Below are 21723 nucleotides of genomic sequence, written 5' to 3'. Positions count from 1 at the left end.
GGACCTCTTTTGCGTTGTTGGTGGGAATGCAAGCTGGTGCAGCTACTCTGGAAAACAGTATGGAGGTTCCTCAAAAAACTAAAAATAGAACTACCCTATCACCCAGCAATGGCACTACTAGGCATTTATCCACGGGATACAGGTGTGCTGTCTCGAAGGGACACATGCACCCCCATGTTTATAGCAGTACTATCAACAATAGCCAAAGTATGGAAAGAGCCCAAATGTCCATTGATGGATGAATGGATAAAGCAGATGTGGTATATATATACAATGGAGTATTACTCAGCAATCAAAAAGAATGAAATCTTGCCATTTGCAACTACGTGGATGGAACTGGAGGGTACTATGCTAAGTGAAATTAGTCAGAGAAAGACAAAAATCATATGACTTCATTCATATGAGGGCTTTAAGAGACAAAACAGATGAACATAAGGGAAGAGAAACAAAAATAATATAAAAACAGGGAGGGGGACAAAACAAAAGAGACTCATAAATATGGAGAACAAACTGAGGGTTGCTGGAGGGTTTGTGGGAGGGGGGATGGGCTAAATGGGGAAGAGGCATTAAGGAATCTACTGAAATCAGTGCTTCACTATATACTAATTTGGATGTAGATTTTAAAACATAAAAAATAAAGTTAAAATGTGAAAAAAAATAAATAAAACGTTAAAAAAATTTTTTTAAAGAAAAAAAAAAGAAAAAGCTTCATAACTTGGCTAATAGGGCCTGGGTCTCCTGTGAGAATAAGAAAAGTAGTCGCCTCCATTCCCATCTGAGCTGCTGAAGTACTCTAATTTGGGTAGCAAAGGGCTGAAATTTTCACAGACAAAACACCAACCCAGAGAATTGCTGAGGAGGTGAATTTCCTCAGGGAACCAAGAAAACTCAAAAGGCCTCGGCAACTGGGCTTCCCCTATCCGAGAAGGTGATGGCGGAAGGCGCTGTCCGCGCGCCAGGAATGCTCAGATGCGCGTGGAATCTACCTGCCCCAGGCAAGTTGGAGCCCAGGCCAAGTGACTGCCCTATATCCCGGCAACAAGTCCCGCCTACCTCTTTCTCTCACTCGGCCCCTCACTTCCTCACTTAGCCGAGCTCCCCTCAACCAATCGACGCACAGAACATCGTCAGTTTGGGCGGTGGTTGGAGGACTCCCGGGATCCATCACTCGGAGACTCCACCCCCCCCATTTCTTCACAGCCTTCAGCGACGGAACTGAGCCGAGCGTTTGTGGGCTGCTGGGCAGGCGGTTGCGGTAGGTGAAGAGGGGCAGGGGTACCTACAGTTTTAGATCCTCGGTCCGGGTCCTATCCCGGGATACCACAGAGGAGCTTCGGGGCCTGACTCGTATTGCCCAGCCAGTTCTTGAGGTCAGAGTGACGGAGGCCCGGGTCTGGACACTGGCATTGCCGGCTCTGTTCTGGACTTCCTAGAGAGAAGGGGGGAGGACTGGGGCTCCGGTGCGAGCAAAGTTTTGGTTTGGGTGGGTTCAAGCGACTTCGGGATGGGAGTGGAGGTTCACTGGGACCCCGGCATCAATTGATCCAGAGCCTCTGTGACATTTCTGCCCCTTTTACTTCTGGGCCCTTGCGCTGGCTGGGCTCTATCCTGGAATTATTCAGACCTTACCCCAGGCAACCTTCCTAATCTCAAAGGTCCTTCCTGAAGGAGGGTGTCAGCCCAGGCTGTAAGACTAGATAGTTATGAAAGCCCCAGCAGCGAGGTATTGGGTAAGAACATGGATTTTGGAGCGGCAGAGGTGTGGTTTCCAATCAAGGAATCACCATAGATGTCAGTAAGGTACCCTAGACTTTTGTTATCCTTCTGATCCTCAGTTTCTTCATCTGTGAAGTGATGGAAATGCCTCTTCCAGTGTTTCTGACTATTAAAATAAGAACTTATAAAATAAGGTATATAGTCCAGCTTCTACATGTGATGAGCACATGGGGCTTTGCATATGACATTACTCTCTGACAGTATTTTCCAAACAGCATTTTTATTATCCTCATGTCTATGGAACTGTGCAAGGCCTTTGGTTCATGTCCTATTGAAAACAGAATTTAATTGGCTGAGGACAGAGTGGTTGCAGTTTGGAGATCTTTGGAGCAAAGTGCAGAATATTTGTCTCCACTGGAAATGTCCTAGACATTTCTTTGCGTGTGTGCGTATGTGTGTGTTAAAACACACATAATGTAAAAGGGCCCATTTTAACTGTTTAAAAAAATTATTTAAAAAAAAATTATTTGTTTACTTATTTAGGGAGAGGGAGAGTGAGAGGGGAGGAGGGAGAGAGACCAAATAGTCTCCATGCTCAGAGTGGAGCCTGACTTGGGGCTCAATCCCACGACTGTGAGACGGTGACCTGAGCTGAAATCAAGAGTTGGACACTTAACTGAGTGAGCCACCCAGTGCCCCTAAAATTTGTAAATTTTTATTTTTAGAGAGTGTGAGTGGGGGAGAGGGGCAGAGGGAGAGAGAATTCCAAGCAGGCTTTGTGCTGTCAGCTCTGAGCCCAATGGGGGGCTTGATCCCATGACTCTGGGATCAGGGATTTGAGCCGAAACGAAGAGCCAGACACTCCACTGACTGAGCCACCCAGGCGCCCCTCATTTTAACCATTTTTAGATGTACAATTCAGTGGCACTCACGTGGGTGTGCAACCATCATGATTATCCGTCTCTAGAACTTCCCACTGAAATTCTGTACCCATTAAACGTAACTCCCATTTCCCCCTCCCCCAACCCCCTGGCCACCACCATTCTATTTTCTGTCTCTATGGATTTGACTGCACTAGGTACTTCTTACAAGTGGAATCATTTGATATTTGTCCTTTTGTGTCTGGCTTGAGAAATTTCATTTTTAAAAACAAACTTTATTATGAAAACAACTGGAATGCCGAGCCAGAAGAGGAACCCAATTGCCCTTTTGTCATCTTTATATCTATAACATAGGAATTTAATAAAAGACATTTTAAGTTTAGAGAAACTTCTTAAAAGCCTATTACCTTCCTTCAGTAGGTAAACAAATATCTCAGTACTGCATACTTATGCTGTATCCTTAGAGCCAGTCCTTACAGTTCTGTTTTTCCAGCTCAGATTCCAAATGAAAATGTTTGAGAGCGTTGAGTCTACAGCTACAAAATCTGGCCCTGATCTTTGGGCTGAAATCTGTTCCTGTCTGCCAAATCCTGATCAAGAAGATGGTGCCAACAATGCCTTTTCAGACTCCTTTATGGATTCTTACCCTGCAGGCACAGGCCAGAGGGAGGCCCCAGATTTTGCTGATCAGCCAGCTACAAAGCCTTGGGCTCCCTTGCAGGATTCAGAAGTGTATTTAGCATCTCTAGGTGAGTTAAATTACTTTCTTTTATGTTTTTAATCATAAGCTGGTGGTTTTAAGGAAGCATGTTAAAGTTACATCAAACCTGTTTTTTTAACATGTATTTTTTTAATGCGTATTTATTTTTGAGAAAGAGAGGGAGACAGAGCGAGAGCGGGGGAGGGGCAGAGAGAGAGAGGGAGACACAGAATCTGAACCAGACTCCTGACTCTGGGCTGTCAGCACAGATCCCGACATGGGGCTCGGGCTCGAACTCACAGACTGTGAGATCCTGACATGAACCGAAGTCAGATGTTTTAACTGAGTGAGCCACCCAGGCGCCCCTCAAACCTGGTTTCTAATCTTAATTATTACTATTATCATTTTGTATTATTATTTTATTTATTTTTATTTATTTTTATGTTTACTTTTGAGAGAGAGAGAGACACAGAGTGTGAGTAGGGGAGGGGCAGAGAGAGAGAGAGAGAGAGAATCTGAAGCAAGCTCCAGGCTCTGAGCCATCAGCACACAGCCCTATCTGGAACTCAAACTCACAAACCGTGAGATCGTGACCTGAGCCGAAGTCGCTTAACCAACTGACCCACCCAGGTGCCCATTATCATAATTTTTTAATGTTTATTTATTTTTCAGAGAGAGAGACAGTGTGAGTAGGAGGAGGGACAGAGAAAGAGGAGAGAGAGAATCCCAAGCAGGCTCCGTGTTGTCACCCAGTTGCCCCCTTAATTAGTATTATTTTTAGTCCTCACCACATGTATTTGTCAGATATAATCCTAGGGGGTTTCAGGTTGGTTGTTGGGAAGGAGCACCCTTTTCCTTGTATCCCTTAAAACTGTCTTTGTTACCTCCTGCCTCTGACTGTATCATCTGAATTCTGCTTCATTTCTTGCCATTCTGTACAATCCTCTTGCCTACTATTGGTGGCCCATATATTCAGATAACTCAAAAGTGTCAAACATTATGTCATCCTGAAAGAAAAGGGCATGGCCCCAGAGCTGCATTTGGATTTCTGATGAAACTATTATATTGAAAAATTGTTGTACTAAAAAACTGTTGTATTAAATAGGTTGATTGTTGGAATGGGACCATGTTGACATAAAATTCAGTCTACCTCTTGTTAGTTGTTTAATTTTGAAAATATTTCCTGAATACATCTTGTGTCCTGTGGCCTTAAGTATTAATATTTAGAGAGATTCCAAATATAGGAAAGAGATTCAGATTGTCCCATGCAAGGGGAAAGAAAAATATCAGTCTAGGGCAGTGACTGCTTTAGAATTGTGGTATCCTTTTATTATTAAACACCCATGAGATTCATCTTTGTGTCACAAAACCAAACCTAGGAATAATTATTTAAGAAAGGAAAGGCAATTCAGGAAGAAGCTTTTGAGGAAGGACAGAAAGAAGAGTCAGAATAGAGTTTACAGGATCTGTAAGAAAAAGATATGAGAGAAACACAAGAGGAATGATGGATAATGAGAAATATAAGGGTGTAATGTGAAATTTATCGGGAAGCCACCAACGTTAGGATAGTAATGCTTGCAGCCTGCAGCCCTGGCCAACGTTGTTGACAATTGTGTTCTTTTTTTTTTTTTTTTTTTTTTGAGATAGAGGGCACAAGTGAGTGAGGGCAGAGAGAGAGAAGGAGAGGGAGAATCCTATCAGGGGCAAAGAGAGAGGGAGAGAGAAAGGGGCTCACCCGGGCTCATGTTTTACCCAAAGCCAGACTCGAGCTCACCTGAGGTTGGACTCAAACTCACGAACTATCGTGGCCTGAGCTGAAATCAAGAGTCAGATGCTTAACTGAGCCACCTAGGTGTCCCACACAATTCTGTTCAGTGGTAGTCAGAACGATGATAAGGAGAAGAAGCAATCATCTGAGAAAGCTGGAGAACCACATCCTGCAGCTTGTTGGTACTCTGTGCCCAGGAGATGTAAGAAACTTTAATGGATTTGGTGATGATTTGATTGGTCAAGACTGGTTTTGGAAGTTAAAACTCCACTGATCTTTTCTAAAATCAGTTAAGAAGATGATTAAAGGGTTCCCGGCTGGCTCAGTCGGTAGAGCATAGGACTTTTGATCTGGGGGATTGTAAGTTTGGGCCCCATGTTGAGTGTAGAGAATACTTAAAAATAAAATCTTGAAAAAAAAAAAAGATGATTAAAATTTCATTCTCTGAGGAAGACAGGAGCCATTTCTGTGCCTATGGCACAGTCTGGGAGACATTGGCAGGCAGACTTGGAGTATGCAGTGGTATCTATTTCTACCTGCCCAACTTAGATCACAACCGATTAGGGACTCAGCACACTCAGAGAGGGGAAGACTTTGCCAGCCCAAAAGAGTACCTTCCACCTTGAGAACCAAGGCCAGATAATACATTGTTTTTATTGCCAAATAAACCTATATCAAAAAGAATCCACTAAGAGCACCAATTATAAAACCTTAGCCAGCTCATGGGGCGCCTGGGTGGCTCAGTCAGTTAAGCGACTGACTACAGCTCAGTTCATGATCTCATGGTTTGTGACTTTGAGCCCCACGTCGGGCTCTGTACAGACAGCTCAGAACCTGGAGCCTGCTTCGGAATCTGTGTCTCCCTCTCTCTCTGCCCCTCCCCCACTCACACCCTGTCTGTCTGTCTGTCTCTCTCTCTCTCTCAAAAATAAATATTTTTTTTAAAAGTATTAAAAAAAAAAACTTAGCCAGCTCAGTGTGAGATCTACATAATTCTTTTCACATCCTCAAGGAGGCAAAAACTCCTCAAATATTTAACTTTTATCAATTGCACGTTTTTTACATGGGCGAGCTCTTGGTGGTAACTTTCAGCAACAAGAGGTGGTTATTGCTTTGATCTGTGGATGGCAGATGATGTGGCCTGTTTAGAAATGAAAACAGAGGTGCCTGGGTGGTTCAGTTGGTTAAGTGACCAACTCTTGATTTCAGCTCAGGTCACGATCTCACAGTTTGTGAGATAGAGCCCTGCATCAGGCTCTGAGCTGAGCCTGCCTGGGATTCTGTCTCCCTCTCTCTCCCTGCCCCTGCCCTGCTCTCTCTCTCTCTCTCTCTCTCTCTCTCTCTCTTTCAAAATAAATAAGTAAACATTAAAAAAAAAAAAAAGTGAAAACAGGGGGCTCCAGACTAGCTTAGTCGGAGGAATATGTAACTCTTGATCTCGGGGTTATAATTTCAAGCCCCACATTGGGTGTAGAGATTATTTAAAATAAATAAATAAAATTTTAAAAAGAAGAAATGAAAACAGGATTGCAAATCATAAAGTTTCTGTTTGGGTCTGGGCTTGATATTATTCCCCACTCCCCCCTCCAAAAGGCCATCATTGACACATTTATTATAGTTGAAGGCAAGACTGAATTAAGGCAGAAGGCAAATGGTGATACTGTTCCTTCTGTTCTTCAGTTGTTCAACAATTACACTTAAAATGCACAGAAGAATAAGTAAACATCTATCATCAGGAAGCCATGTAGACCATTCATTGGAATTAGAAGATGTTTGTTTTTATAAGGTCCCAACATCCAGGCCACAAGTTGAGTAACTGTAAAAAACGTTGGGAGATTTTCTTTTATGAAGAATTTAATCACACATAGAGATCTTCAAGGTCTCTGATTATTGAGTTCCCATCAAGCCAATTTTAGTGTCTAATGAACCATTGGATCTTTCATTATTTTCTCTAATTCTTTCTCCTGAGGTTTGGAAACTACTTCATGTCATTGTAACAAAAAGAAAAACCACTTACTCCTCAGAGAGACTATATTCAAGGAGTTGACACATGTCAAGCCAGGGAAAACAAGTAATTCCTTAGAGAGATACCTGCTGGCTTCTGTGATTTCAAAGAAGACATGCCACTGATTTATTTATGAGAGCCTATGGCTTTTTCCCTTTCTGGGGTTAAATGTTTCTTTGATACAATCCAGAGTTAAGACATTGTGAAGGAAAAAGAAAAATGTACATTTCCCTGTACATGTCCTCAGAAAAAATGAGCTCTTTTGCAGGGAGTGTGAATATACTCATCAGTGAGAGGATTTTTAAGTTGTCATGTTGCATTTTAGATTTAGTTTCATTTTATACTCACTTTCCTTGTTAACTTCTCCCCATCTGTTTTTAGAGAAGAAACTGAGAAGAATCAAAGGTTTAAATCAGGAAGTAACTTCTAAGGACATGCTTCGAACCTTGGCCCAAGCCAAGAAGGAATGCTGGGATCGATTCCTCCAGGAGAAGCTAGCATCAGAGTTCTTTGTGGATGGATTTGATTCTGATGAGAGGTAATTGGTTCTCAGTCCAGTTCCAGGTGACAGTATTTCACTGAGGGCATTTCTCTTTCTCTAAAGAATTCAGGGAGAGTGACATTTGAGTCGAGATATTGGTTAATATCAACATCAGCTTTTCTGAGCTCAAAACTCATCCTTTTTTAAGGTCGCTCTCTTTGCTCTTGGTCCAGTAGCAGATTTTTGATAGTATTTTTGCAAAAAAGCAAATACCCCACCTACATCTTGATCACAGATTGGACAGAATTGAGGATAAAGCATTGTCTTCTTTTCCAAGTATACAATGTACTTGAGAAAGTAGTAACCAATTATCAACTGGAACAGTATCTTACCTGTAACTCCCTATTGCCTTACAGAGTTTCTATCACCTTGTAGGCATTCAAATTTGTATAGACTGAATTTGTATAGCATGAATTTTCTAAGCATCTACTGTGTGAAGGCACTGTGCTTGATGCTATGGGGCTGGGGGTGCTGGGGCAGAGGGGAGATGTAAAGAAATTTTAGAGATCCCTTTTTTTTCCTTTGGTCCCCACAACTATTTGGAGAGAGATGACAAATACATATAAAGATGAACCTAACAAAATAAGGCAGCATAAGAAAAGAGCCGGGTGAGTGGAAGTGACAGAGCATGCTTTGGGAGTTGAGAGACCACTGAGCTCCCTGTGGGCTCTGGTGTTTGTGCCAGAGAAGAAGGCAGGACTTGAACAGTATCTTCAGGGGGTGGCGGATGCAGAGAGGAGGAGACGGCATCCTGCCACAAAGAGCTGCATGGTGCCCAACACCCGGGAGAGTCACTCTGCCACTTACTGGCTCTGTGTCCTTAAGGAAGTAACCTGTGTGTGCCTCAGTTTCCTGCTTTACAGAGCAGGAATAGTAATAGGAATATGTAATAGTAATATGCTTTCCAGGAATAGTAACTCTTACCTCTTGGGTTGTTATGAGGGTTAAATGAGTTACTGTGTATAAAGTGCTTAGAACACATCTGGCCCCTGGTAAGTACTATATAAGTGTTAGCTATTATCATTGGTCTTGATGGAATTTTAAAGTTCAGTAAGAAATTATTCAAAAAAATTGGTGAGGGAAGTAAAAACCCAAATTTGAAACAAAAGGTCTTAGGGAAACATGACCTAAGTTTGCAACATACCATTAACATTGATTTTAAAAAGCCCCATGATGTCAGATGAAGCTATGGCTGCTGAAATCATGGACAGTAGGGAAATAAAACTTTATAGTTACATTTTACTTTTTTTTCTAAGTTTGTTTATTTATTTTTGAGAGAGAGAGAGAGAGAGAGAGAGGGAGAGCATGGAAAGGGCAGAGAGACAGAGTGACAGAGACAGAGAGAGAGAGAGAATCCCAAGCAGGCTCCTCACTGTTAACGAGTAGCCCGATGAACTCATGAGCTGTAAGATCATGACTTGATCTGAAATCAGATGCTTAACCAGCTGAGCCACCCAGGCGCCCCTACATTTTGCTTTTTAATTTGCAAAGTGCTTTTACTTACATTATCTTAAATATTGCATTAGCGTGCCCTTAGATTGTTCAGAAATCATGTGGCATCTAAAGTCAGGCCAACTACCTACCCTCTGAGGGTTCAGAAAATAAAACACATGTTGCATTTTTCTGTCTCTAAAGACTCAATCCCGTTGAGCCTTCAACTGCCCCAAACACAAAAGACTTGAAGATGTACACATTCCCAACACACTAATAACTTGGTATTTGATTCTTGCTCCCCTTGAATGTTTGCCTCCTCTCCAATTCTGAGAAGAAAAGACAAAATTTTCTATGTGATTCTCAAGTAGGAATTCTTTTTCTCTGAAATCAGATCAGCACCAAGGCTCAAGGTCATGTTTCTGTGTGTTTATCAATACCTAAAATGATATGATGTTCCCTTTTCTATAGAAGCAGTTGAAACAATTCTATGAAAAGTGTTGTAGATGAAGATTAAAGGCCCCTGGAGTACCTTAGTCCCCTGAGCTGTGGGCACTTGTTCCCAAGCTCCATCTGTGGGAACACGTCTTTCTATCAGTGTTAGAACAAGCACACCAGAAATAGATTTGCATTTATTTGCAGACTTCAACATTTATGATTTAAACAGAGGCCATTTTGTAGTGGAATTTTGTGGTTCTTCATGTACGTGAAGGCCAGGTAGGTGACCCTCATCATGGCATGCTTTTGGCGCAGGAGTAATGGGCTGAGAAATCCTATTGTCTACACCAGGATTCCCCCATTTTAGGTGTTTCAAATCTGCTGGTGATGGCTTTACTTCTGGGCTCGAGACTTTGGGCTATTTAAGAGCATAGAATAAGGTTTATATTATTTGTGGTCATTTGTAGTTTACCATGAGTATCTAATAAGCTTTAGAGTGGAGGATCTTGGGTAATTAAGGAAGGTGGGAGGGGGCACTTCCCCTCTCTGCACAGATGCAAAGGAAAAAAGAGCCCTCTGGCATAGTGGCTATTTCTTTGTGGGAGAAATTGCTGTGCAGATGTTTCCATCTTGAGGACTTGCTATAGGATGAAATAAACAAACAAAAAACCCACAAAAATGGTGCTTAGTGCAACTAAGTGCTGTAAGTATAATCGAGTCTCAGACTGCCTCAGGTATAGGAGATTTCAAGATGCTCCACTAATAGTTTGGTATTTATTTGAACATTTCCTCCCTCTGACAGTTTCTCTCCACTCCAGTTTTGAGGAAGAAAAGACAGGACTGAGACATAAGCTCTTCAGCTATTCTCGTCAAGCCTTCTGAGGCTCTGCATTTGAAGGGGCCTGGTGCTGCTTATAGCCAAAGTGCCCACTAGGGGGTAAATTATGCCGCCGAGCTGCCAGGATGCACAGCTGTCAGAGGAAGATCGGGCGTTCTCCCCGTTAGCAGTGAAAAACAATTGTAGGAAGAAATTGGTGGTGGGCGGGAAGGCAGCATTTGAGTAACTGAGATAATCATTAAGTGATTAATCAGCCAGGTCTGATGCGGCCACCCTTTTCTCCTGCTTTCTCCTAGCACCTTGGAACATTTCAAGAGGTGGCTCCAGCCAGATAAAGTAGCCATCAGTACAGAGGAGGTCCAGTATCTGATTCCTCCAGAGTCCCAGGTTGAGAAGCCAGTGGCTGGGGACCAGCCAGCAGCCGCGGAACAGTAAATTGCACACAAGCACGCCCAAGCAGCTATCTTGGGTCCAGAGGGAACAGCGGAGCAGCAAGGAGAAATCTAAGGAGGGAGGGTAGCCCACGCTCCCACTCAACAAAGCAAACAGCTGTGGGCCCCTGAGGACTGGCTTGGGGCTGGCATGTGTGACTGTCCTGGATAAAGTGACTGACCCAGCACATGCTAGATCAAAATACCGCTTTCCTCTGTGTCTCACACCTTGCCTGAGCCCTGTTGCTACAGGTGAGAAGTCTGCTAAGAATCTAGTGAAGGAGCAAGTATGAAAGTATTTGGAGAAAATGATATACTTGTGTAGAATATATAAGCTCAGTGAGCCATATTTTTGCTTGCCTCTTCTGGATGTTCCTGCCTGTATCCCAAGTATTTCTTTGGTTAATTGTCAGTGGTAAGTGAGGCCAAGGAGAATCAAATCTGCCTCCTTGGATCCACACCCCATGTGGGGCTCCTCTAAGTTTGTAATAAATACAGAGACTTTAGGAAAAGAGGCCGCACTTTTCCTTTGTCTGATTTGTTCCTTGTGGAGAAAAGGGACAACAGTGTGACAACTTGAGTGTTTGTGTGTATATGTATATTTTTTTATTTCATGCATGGTTTCTCCCCTAACTTCCTCTTGCACTTAAAAAGGGCCAAGCTTCAAATTAGACTTGTAAATTTGGTGTTGGTATTTGACACCCCTTCTGAATAGTTCCAAGCTTCTTGCGGCAGCTTTCCTGGCTGAGCCTGTGCTTCCCTGTTTATAGTGTTCATGTTCAGTCCGTGTTGTCTACATAAAGCTTTTCTGATGAGAATAGCTGTGTGTGTGGTGCTCTTGAACTACTTCTGCCCCAGAGAGATGCTCCCAGTTAGTGGGGAGGTAAAGACAAGTATTTGACAATGCAGGAGACCTGAGAAACTTTGCAGCCTTCTATTTTTGACATGAGCCCTCTGACAAGCCAAACCTCACCTCGGTGCTCTTAGGGTAGGATTCTGTGGCCAGATTTCTGCAGCTCTGACTCCATGGAGCTTCTTCCCGGGTAACAGGTTTCAAATCCCTAATGATGGAACAGAGTGACCATAAAAATCTTCAGAGAACATGTGGTCATATCTAAATCAAGTATTTGCACTGTCAAAGGATGGGAATCAACCAGATAATTCCATGTATTTGCTGAATTATATGAATTTAGGGGGAGGTGGCAATTTCCAGATATATTTTCCTTCTTTAAAATTGATAATGGGGGCACCTGGGTGGCCCAGTTGGTTGAGTGTCTGTCTCTTAATTTGGGCTCAGGCTGTGATCCCAGGGTGGTGGGATCAAGCCCTAGGTCTCTCTCTGCCCCGCTCCCCGCCCCCTAAAAATAAAAAGAAAAATTTGATTAATGGTATTAGCTTTATTCCTACTGCTTTTTAAAAAATGTTTACTTATTTTTGAGAGAGAGAGAGCGTGAGCAGGGGAGGGGCAGAGAGAGAGAGGGAGACAGAGAATCTGAAGCAGGCTCAGAGCTGTCAGCGCAGAGCCCGACGTGGGGCTAGAACTCAAGAACTCTGAGCTCATGACCTGAGCCAAAGTTGGACGCTTAACCGACTGAGCCACCCAGGTGCCCTCTACTGCTTTTTACTTTTATTTTTTTTTAATTTTTTGTATTTTTTCCTCTACTGCTTTTTAATAGGATACCTTTGACATAGAGAGCGACTGTCTGTGGTCCCCAAACACTTTGGGGAAGGCAGACACTTAACAGTCATCTGGCCCTGGACTGAGCTTGCAAGTTTCTGTCTCTGCCTGGGGTTCAGGTGCTGGACCACACTTCCTACGGGGCCATCTGATGGCTCTCATTGGATAGATTTTTTTTTTTTTTTTAAAGACTGAGTTTTCTTTTCCCTTCATGATAAACAAAAATGACTCTTTCTCAAGTAACAACAATTTAAGAAAAAAGCAATAAGGTCCCAAAACACCCTCCTAAAGAGCAGTCAATCATCAGACAGAGAATGTATCTGCACCAGAAAATAGTGTTTTTATAGTTCAGTGAAGATTCTAGCTTTGCCTTTTCCCTACCTCCCGTTTCCTAAGAAACAGAAATTTTAGTATGAGAAGGTGGGAAATTGAGTTAGAGGAACTGAAGTGGAGTTAGAGGAACTGCAGGACTGGAAGGCTTTTAGCCTCACGTGAAAATCTGGGTGAGGTATGGGATGAAAGTCCTAGATCTTCAGCTACCTGCTCACTTTACTCTTTAAAAATTTTTTTTACATTTATTTATTTTTGAGAGACAGAGCACAAGCGGGGAAGGGGCAGAGAGAGAAGGAGACACAGAATCTGAAGCAGGCTCCAGGCTCCGAGCAAGCATTTAGCACAGAGCCCGACAAGGGGCTCAAACCCACGAACCATGAGATCATGACCTGAGCTGAAGTCAGTCACTTAACCAGCTGAGCCACCCAGGCGCCCCTCACTTAACTCTTTAATAGAGGCAGATTTCCACAGAAGGGAGTTCAGCGAGTTGCAACTATGGTTTCTTTTCTTCTTTTTTTTTTTTTTTAATTTTATTTTTGAAAGAATGAAAGCACAAGCGGGGGAGGGGCCAAGGATCCAAGGTGGGCTCCTCGCTGACAGCAGTGAGCCCAATGCAGGGCTTAAACTCAGGGGCCATGAGATTACAACCTGAGCCAAAGTTGGGCTTTCAACCAGCTGAGCCACCCAGGTGCCCCACAACTATGGTTTAGAGGTGACAACTTGAGTGATGGCTCTTAAAACAAGTGAAGCACAATTTACCAAAAAATTTAAGTTTTTATTTATTTGTAATCTCTACACCCTATGTGGGGCTCAAACCCACGAACCCAAGTTCATCCTCCAACTGAGGACGCTCCTCCAACTGAGCCAGCCAGGCACCCCATAGCGAAACCAAATTTGATACTAGCTTCCGAAGCTAGTTTTTTAATATAGACTTAACTTAGACTATTAAAATGGTACTAAATTTGAATCTAAGAGTCTCGGGTGCTATCTTTATCTGCCTTGTGGCTTACTGTGTGATCACAAGTCAAATGATCTCTTTATATTCCAATTCTCTTTCAGAAATTGGACTAAGTGTAGGAAAAATTCTACTGGCCAGAAACGCTGATCTTTTTTCTTTGACCCTGGAAATTTCCAAGGAACTCCAGTTAGCACTTCCTCAAATCAGATTTGAGTTGAGAGGGCTCCCTAAGTGAAACAGAGCAAATGGAGCAATATTTAATGCTAAACCACAGAGCCAAGGGAGGACAACTTTTGCCAATAGGGCAAAGCAGAAATGATGTGGCATACCCAAAGAAGGTTGGGTTACAGCCAGGGAGGAAAGGTAAGTGACTGCCACACTGTTCTCTCCTGCCACATGGCACGCTCATCACCCAGGGCTTTGGTAGGATCAGGGCTGGAATGGCACAGGCTTGCATCCAGTACCTGTTCCAGAAATAGGCTCTGGATGTAGGGACAGCAAGTAAACAAACATCCCGCCAGCTGTTGCTGAGGTGTGCCTCTCCCAGGCAGGCCTGCCCACCAGGACTGTTGCTGGAAAAGGGAAAACGCCCTGGGGCCACTCCCTGGCCCTGCCTTGGAGTGGTTCCCCGAGATTAAGAAAAGCTCCAGCCACATGAAACAGGCAATATTTTCCTGAAAATTCTAAACCATCCCAGCCAGCTTTGTCCCTACTTGAGTTATAAGATTCAAGACAGGACACTGCCATAGCAATCTTAGGTCTGTGGGAGAGTTGTTTACTTGAACCCAGAAGTGGGTTATTTCAGGCACGGATTCATTCACCTAGCCAATATTTGTTGAGACCCTGCACTGTGCATGGTGGTGAATAAAGCGAAACCACATCTTCCCACACAATGATGGAAGGAGAGAGATGGCCTAGCTAATTAGTGCTGTCATCACTGGTGCTGCGGAGTCAAGACGTAAGCACAGGGAGCTTTAGAGCATGGGGAAGAAGATAGGAGAACCCTAGGCCGGTCAGGGTGGGAAGTAGGAGAGAGGCTGTGTTAGGGAAGCCGAGTCCAGAAAAATGAGTAGCAGTCAGACCATGAAAATAGAGGGAGAAGAACATGGGGACAGAGAAAAGTCCCAGAAGAGGAAAACAGCATGTACATTGGCCTAAAGGCAAAAGAAAGTTTGGAGACCAGAAAGTAGTTCAGTGTAGCTGGAGCATGAAGGACAAAGGAAGAAACATCCAAAGGTGAGGTTGGGAAATTAATAAACAAGGCCAGGTATGAAGGGCTTCCTAAGCCATGTTAAGGAGCTTGGGTTTTATTGTGGGGACAAGGAGATAATGGGTCATTTTAAGAGGGGTAGTGACAGGATCAGATTTGCATCTAGAAAGATGCAAGCTATGGTTGCCATGGGTATGACATGATTATACTGATTAGGGGAGCACAGATTCACACTTGGCAATGATATGTCTATATGAAATAATGCAATTGATGGCTTGTGGTCTTATTTTTATTTTCTAGCTTGATTTCTTTGAAGCTATTGTTTCACGATTACAGAACAAATAGAATCATGGTTGGCAGACCTCAGAGGTGGCCATATCAACATAGCACGTCCCACCCTTTCATCTTAAAGTATGATGGGGACATGGCTCTCTTGGGATGTTGGGTCAGCACTCCCTCCCCTTGAACCTGGGTATGACTATGTAAGTGCCTTGCTAATCGAGTACAGCACAAATAATGTGACTTCTGAGGCTAGGTCATGAAAGCACTCCTCTCTCTCTCTCAACATGTTCCTTGGTAGTTCTGAGCCAACAAAGAAGATGTCTGGCAACCTTGAGGACACCATACTATAGAAACGCCATGGAGAGACAGAGGGGCTGGCTCTCAGCAGTTTAGCCCCCAGCATGAATCTTCCCACCCAGGCATCAGACATGTGAGAGATTAAGATGATTTCAGACCCCAGCCTTCAAGCTACCCCAGTTGACACCAGGTGGAACAGAGACAAGCTGTCCCTGAGAAGCCCTGCAGACTTATGAACAAAATAAATGCCGTGGTTTAAGCCATTGGGTTTGGAGCTGGTTTGTTACACGACAATAGGTAACTGGCACACCATGACCTACGTTTCGGATTTTATGTAGCTAATTTCAGGTATTTTATTTTTCAGTCCCTTTTAGTTTCTAATGGTTACAGAATTTTAATACTTAATTCTGGATGCAGTATGGAGAGGAGCAAAATTGGATGCAGGGGCCAGCTGTGAGGTGACTGCGGTTGTCTAAGAAAGAGATGACTCGGGGCGCCTGGGTGGCGCAGTCGGTTAAGCCTCTGACTTCAGCCAGGTCACGATCTCGTGGTCCGTGAGTTCGAGCCCCGCGTCGGGCTCTGGGCTGATGGCTCGGAGCCTGGAGCCTGTTTCCGATTCTGTGTCTCCCTCTCTCTCTGCCCCTCCCCTGTTCATGCTCTGTCTCTCTCTGTCCCAAAAAATAAATAAATGTTGAAAAAAAAAAAAAAAAGAAAGAGATGACTGACCTGAGGACTTTCATCTCCACTTAGGGTAGAGAATCCTGCAAGAAAATGCCACTCCCCTGCCCGGGGATGAGAAATAGCCGAATTATCTACAAAACCATAGCTTTTCTTGAGTCTGCAGGAAGCTGAGGTCACAAGACAATGAAATAAAGCCTCTTCAAGGAGAGAGAGACACACGTGAACAGTCTCAACTTTAGCAGAGCACGGAAGAAAGAGGTGGCCATCATACAAGTGGGTAAGAAGAAATCAACAAAAACTTTAACAAAAGCTAAAAGGCTACACATGGGCTAGTGTGTCAGTTTAGAATAGCTGGAGACTATTCCAGACACAGGAGAGTTTGTACTCACAGTGTTTTTCCAGAGGCCTCCCCGGAGGTTCAGAGAAAAACTGGGAGCTGGGCAGGAAATGGGAGAGGGCTTTCCTCCCTGGTGGTGCAAGCATGCAGAAGTTGATTAAGGCAGCTGCTTGGCAAAGGCAAAAAGCCTCAGCTGCTTCCAGAATCCCTCTCTTAAGCAAAAGCCTTAAGCTGCTAAGGAAGGGGCAACAGATTCTTGCTTTAGGGGGAGTAATGAAAGCAAAACTCACCTGCTTTGGGGTGAGGAGTAAAAACATTTCTGTCCTTCTTTGCCACAGGCAAAAAATCCACTGCTCTGGTGAGGAAGAATGGAAGCAAAATCCCTCTATCCCAAAGGGAGAAGCGGGCAACTATGGGGCTGAGGATTCAAGCAAGGGTCTGCTCTGTTGGGGGAGCGGGCAAGAAACTGGCCACAAAAACCAACTGCAGATAGTAAGGCAGAATTTGGCTTTCTGAGGGAACAGGGGCAGAAATAATGAGAAAGCCTCACTCCTGACCTTGGGATGTGCCTGAGACTAAAGCTGAACCAGGATAACAGAGACGCACCCCCTCAACCCACCCCCACTGCGTGTCTTACCCCTCCAGGAGCCTGGCTCCACACGACAAGCAAGAGCACTCCACTGCTGGTGTAGGGCAGGCATGCAGGGATGGTTGAGGTCCGTGGAGCAGGAACCCAGAAAAATCCTCTGACACACCAGTCCACACTCTAAGCAGCCCACTACTAGAGGGATTCAAAGCCTGTGATGCACTAAGGTAATGGTGGGAACAACATAGCCCAAACCCTGCCTGACCCCGAACTAAACAGACTCAACCCTCAGACCAACAGAAGAGGCATGGCCACTTCCAGACATAAATACCATTTACCTCAGTCTCTACTGTTTACATGCGACGGGCATTCAATAAAAATTTATGACGCATATGAAAAAGAAGAAAAATAAAAATCCATCGTCAAAAGTTACAGAAATCAGGGCACCTGGGTGGCTCAGTCTGTTAAGCGCCCGACTCTTGATTTTGGCTCAGGCCATGATCTCGTGGTTCATGAATTTGAGCCCCACATGGGGCTCTGCGCTGGCTGTGCAGAGCCTCCCTGCTTGGGATTCTCTCTCTCTCCCTCTGTCTCTGCCCCTCCCCTGCTTGCTCTTTCTCTTTCTCTCTCTCAAAAAAAAAAAAAAGTTACAGAAATCAACAGAACCAGATTCACAGATGACACAGATTTTGGAGTTACCAGATAGGGACTTTAAAATAATAATAACTAATATGTGAAAAGGTCTAGTGGGAAAGGGTGGACAACTTGCATGAACATTTTAGGGAGTCTTGGCAGAGACACAGAAACTATGAGAAAGTCCAATGAAAATGCTAGAAATAGGCACTCCTGGATGGCTCAGTCAGTATAGCATCCTACTCTTGATCCTAGGGTCGTGAGTTCAAGTTCCGTGTTGGGCACGGAGCCTACTTAAAAAAAATGCTAGAAATAAAAAACATGATACCAGAGATGAATTCCTTCAACAAGTTTTTCCATAGTAGGTACAGCTGAGGAAAAACAAACAAACAAACAAACAAACAAACCAATGAACTTGAGAGAGGTCAGTAGAAACCATCCAAGCTGAAACACAAAGAGGGGCAAAAAGGAGTGGGAGTAAAAAAAGAAAACCAAGCTTCTAAGATCTGTGGGAAAATATCAATCAGTCTGATATACGTGTAATTTGAGTCCCAGAAAGAGCAAATGGTGCAGAAGAAATATTTGACGAGATGATAGTAACGCAAACGAGGATGTGGCTCTGAGCCTAGAGAGAAGTGGATAAAGGAAGCATTTGGAGGGGAAGAACCACTGGAACTCAGTATCCTAGTGGAATGAAGTGTGAGAGAGTAGGAGTGGAGCCTGACACCTGGGTTTGGCACGAGGGAGTGTGGGGTGGCTAGCAAGTGGTGTTGCTGGGTTTGGAATTTCTAGCCTGGCTTAGCTCTCCGAAGCCTGTGCTCTTTGGATGCACCACACTGCCTCCTATAGGCTCCACTGGAGCGACAGGTGGGTGGGTCTCTGCTCCTTGAGGCCCCACCCTCCAGCTGGAGGCCATCTTAAGCGGTGGTACTTCCCACCGTGAATCAATGTGTGGCTGAGATATACTCATCTCCTGGCATTCTCCCCACCTCCTTTTCCCAAGTGCTACGGGTCACAGATTGTTCGGAAGTAAAGATTTTCTCTTCCCAAACAGACAGACTCTTTGCTCCCTTCATGCTGACCTGATCCACTTAAAAAAATCAGTTATTTTGCAGATAAGCAGGGAGGGAGGAGGCAGAGATAGGTAAGAGGGATGGTACCTATGTGGGCATGCATGTGTACACAGGTAAGGAGATGGGTTACTGAGAGTGTATCATCATTTTATTTTTTCCTTTATTGTATTGTATTTATTAGTATTATTTTTTAAATAGGCTCCATGCCCAACATGAGGCTTGAACTCATGACCCTGAGATCAAGAGTTGCAGGCTCTATCTACTGAGCCAGACAGGCACCCTGAGTTTTGAGCATTTTAAAGAATAGAACCAGGGAGCCTGGGTGGCTCCATCAGTTGAGCATCTGACTCTTGATTTTGGCTCAGGTTGTGATCCCAGGGTTGTGGGATCAAGCCCCACATTGGGCTCCACACTGAGCGTAGAGCCTGCTTGCGATTCTCTTCCTCTCTCTCTCCCCCTCTCACATGCCCTTTCTCTCTCTAAAATAAATAAATAAATAAATAAATAAAGACCACTTTTGGTTTTTTATCTTATGTCCTTTTTGGATGAGATTATCTATTATTTTGAGAGAGAGAGAGAGAGAATGAGTGGGAGAGGGGAAGAGAGAGAGGGAGACACAGAATCCGAAGCAGGCTCCAGGCTCTGAGCTGTCAGCACAGAGCTGGATGTGGGGCTTGAACTCATGAACCGCGAGATCACAACCTGAGCCAAAGTCGGCCACTTAACCGACTGAGCTACCCAGGTGCCCCTGGTATCTCAGCAGAATGCCAAGGTGCAGCATAGCCTTCAGCAGAGCATCTGGTCAACTAAATCATGAGATCTGGGAGACAGGATGGAAGGTGTAGGTTGGATTAGAGTACAGTAGTGTAAATTGTTAGTTGTTTGAAAAACCATCTAAAAATTGTACTCATTGACTAATAAACTGACACGATGCTCATATCTTGTTTGTTTCCTTTTCTTCTTCTTCTCCCCCTTCTCCCTTATCCCTCCTCCCCCTCCTCCCCTCCTCCTCCTCCTCCTTCTTCTTCCTCCTCACTCTGCTGAGCTGAACATTTTTATTAATGATTTGGATAAGTGCATAGAAGACACCCTTACCAAAAGTGAGAGGATAGGTAATTGACTGACCAACAGAATCAGACTCTAAATTTTTGTAGACTGAAATGATGGGACAAAGTATGAAATCTAATAAGGATAAATATGAAGCCCTTCGTTTAGGATTTAAAAAGTAAGTACACAATTAGAGGACACAAAAAGAACTGTGTATTAGTTTGTTCTAGTAACAGAAGACAGACTCAATCTAGATTAAACTATAAAGGGACATTGATTGATAAGGACAGAAGTAGAGCTGGCCTCAAGGTCATCTGGATCCAAATACTCAAGTAATATCTTCAATCTCTTCTTTCTTTCACTCTTAACTTCTCTATTTCTTTGTTTGTAGGTATAGCAGATATAGACCTGGGAGTTCTTTACATCATCCCAGCTTAGCAAATCCAGCCCTTCCAACTCCATATAATAAATCCCAGGGAAGGATTCTGATTGGCCTGGCCTGAGTCACATGCTAATCATCAAACCAATTGCTGTGACCAGGGAAAGGACTGGCTTTCATTGGCTGAGCCTAGGTCATGGGCCAAAACCTATGGATAGAGGCACAGGGTACCGTGGTTGGCAATCCCACCAGAACCATTTGAAAATGGGAAGCGAGAGAGAGAGTTGCTGTTACCTGAAGAAAAGCAAAAGGGATGCTGAGAAACCAAAACAACAGATGTTCAATGTCTTTACAGTTCAGTTGAGTCAGTAGTGTTGTGTACCTGCCAAAGTTTATAATTCTAGGAATCAATAGTGGAAATGTACTTAGGGCTATAATAGTATAAAAATAAATTCTGCACCGGCCATACGACTCTGAAGTATCATTTGGGCACTATGAAAGAGGAACACTGACAAACTCACAGTGCTGCCTGGAGTAGGGGTCCAGAGTAAGGAGGCCCAGAAGATCATCTCATTTGAAGAAAGGTCAAGGCAATAAAATTTGGCCTGGAAAGAAAAGATATGATAAACATGGTTGGCCTTAAAATATTTGGAGGAGTCTTCAGCAGAAAAATGAAACACTGACACACAAAGGACAAACTAGGACCACTGGGGGTAAGTTTCAGGGAGAGCAATCACAATTCAGTGTAAGGTAAACTTTCTAATAGCTGTCCAATAATATATGTTCAATCAGGCATCAGAGATATTGTAAAGGGATTCCTTTATTTCATAGAAAGTTGGATCAGGTGACCCCTAAGGTCCTTTCCAGTTATGAAAGTCTATGGTTGTCCATCAGAGATCTACAGGTGCTTGCTGCTAATAAGTCAGCCCTGGACTCCGCAAAATCTTGGAGGAGGAGATGTTGAGCTCTTTAGATGATAATGACCTCCTTAGATGATAATGACCTCTTCCAACAAACTTCTGATCACTTACCAACAATCAGTCAGAGGCAGAGCTCTCCAACAATTCTTATCTTAGCCCAGCCATGTGGGACAGACGTTTTGGCAGGGAAGATCACAGAAAGACAGCCCTTGTGCTATTTTATGTCTTCTGAACACATACTATCAGACAAGGTCTTGGATGTAGACAGTTTATTTTAGGGGGTAGGCAAGAATAATGGAGCAAAGAGAATGAGATGGTGAAGGGTCTAGTGAGTGGTTCCTTGTGGGTAGTTAGGGCTCAGTCCCTCTGGGATCACTCTGAGGCGCATAAAAGATCACGGCTCAGAATTTCTCCCACTGAGCGATGGGGAAATATGGCTATAATTCCACCAGTCCCCATCCCTCAGTGGTTGAGGTTTGTCTTTTGGGAGTGTTAATCTCCTACTACTTCTAGGCTGCCCTGCAGAAGCTGAGAAAAGCCTCCCACAGAGAAGGAGAAGG

At 43.9% G+C, this 21723-nt stretch overlaps 1 protein-coding gene and 1 long non-coding RNA gene across 5 annotated transcripts; one reads left to right on the top strand and one right to left on the bottom strand.

The window, feature by feature from the left end:
- The first annotated feature begins 1162 nt into the window (after positions 1 to 1162).
- Positions 1163 to 15764, top strand: CCDC32 (coiled-coil domain containing 32). Of its 4 annotated transcripts, XM_086710381.1 has the most exons (5): positions 1202 to 1255; positions 1656 to 1800; positions 3091 to 3346; positions 7452 to 7608; positions 10615 to 11567. In XM_086710381.1, exons 3-5 carry the CDS (start codon positions 3103 to 3105, stop codon positions 10751 to 10753), a joined length of 540 nt encoding a protein of 179 aa, XP_086566507.1. In that variant the 5' UTR covers positions 1202 to 1255; positions 1656 to 1800; positions 3091 to 3102; the 3' UTR covers positions 10754 to 11567. The 4 variants fall into 4 exon arrangements, with proteins under 4 accessions (XP_025774547.2, XP_025774549.1, XP_025774546.2 ...); XM_025918762.2 differs by lacking the exon at positions 1656 to 1800 and having other exon boundaries at positions 1163 to 1255; positions 3096 to 3346; XM_025918764.2 differs by lacking the exons at positions 1656 to 1800; positions 10615 to 11567 and adding an exon at positions 15509 to 15764 and having other exon boundaries at positions 1176 to 1255.
- Positions 9788 to 20851, bottom strand: LOC147580179 (uncharacterized). Its single transcript, XR_015252588.1, has 3 exons — positions 20765 to 20851; positions 11723 to 11810; positions 9788 to 9898 (listed from the first exon to the last, which is right to left on the bottom strand). It is a non-coding gene; the product is annotated as an uncharacterized LOC147580179 (long non-coding RNA).
- Between the last annotated feature and the right edge of the window lie 872 nt (positions 20852 to 21723).

The sequence above is a fragment of the Puma concolor genome, chromosome B3 (assembly GCF_028749965.1).
Source record: "Puma concolor isolate L17-30 chromosome B3, mPumCon1.1.hap2, whole genome shotgun sequence".
In the NCBI taxonomy this organism is placed as follows: Eukaryota; Metazoa; Chordata; class Mammalia; order Carnivora; family Felidae; genus Puma; species Puma concolor.
Note: the sequence above shows the minus strand (reverse complement) of the source record. Positions and strands in the feature narration are given on the sequence as shown.

Coding starts and splice junctions, on each gene's coding strand:
- CCDC32 (XM_025918762.2), top strand. CDS start 3,103: ATGAAAATGTTTGAGAGCGTTGAGTCTACAGCTACAAAATCTGGCCCT. Junction 3,347..7,451: donor AGTGTATTTAGCATCTCTAG/GTGAGTTAAATT, acceptor ATCTGTTTTTAG/AGAAGAAACTGAGAAGAATC. Junction 7,609..10,614: donor GGATTTGATTCTGATGAGAG/GTAATTGGTTCT, acceptor GCTTTCTCCTAG/CACCTTGGAACATTTCAAGA.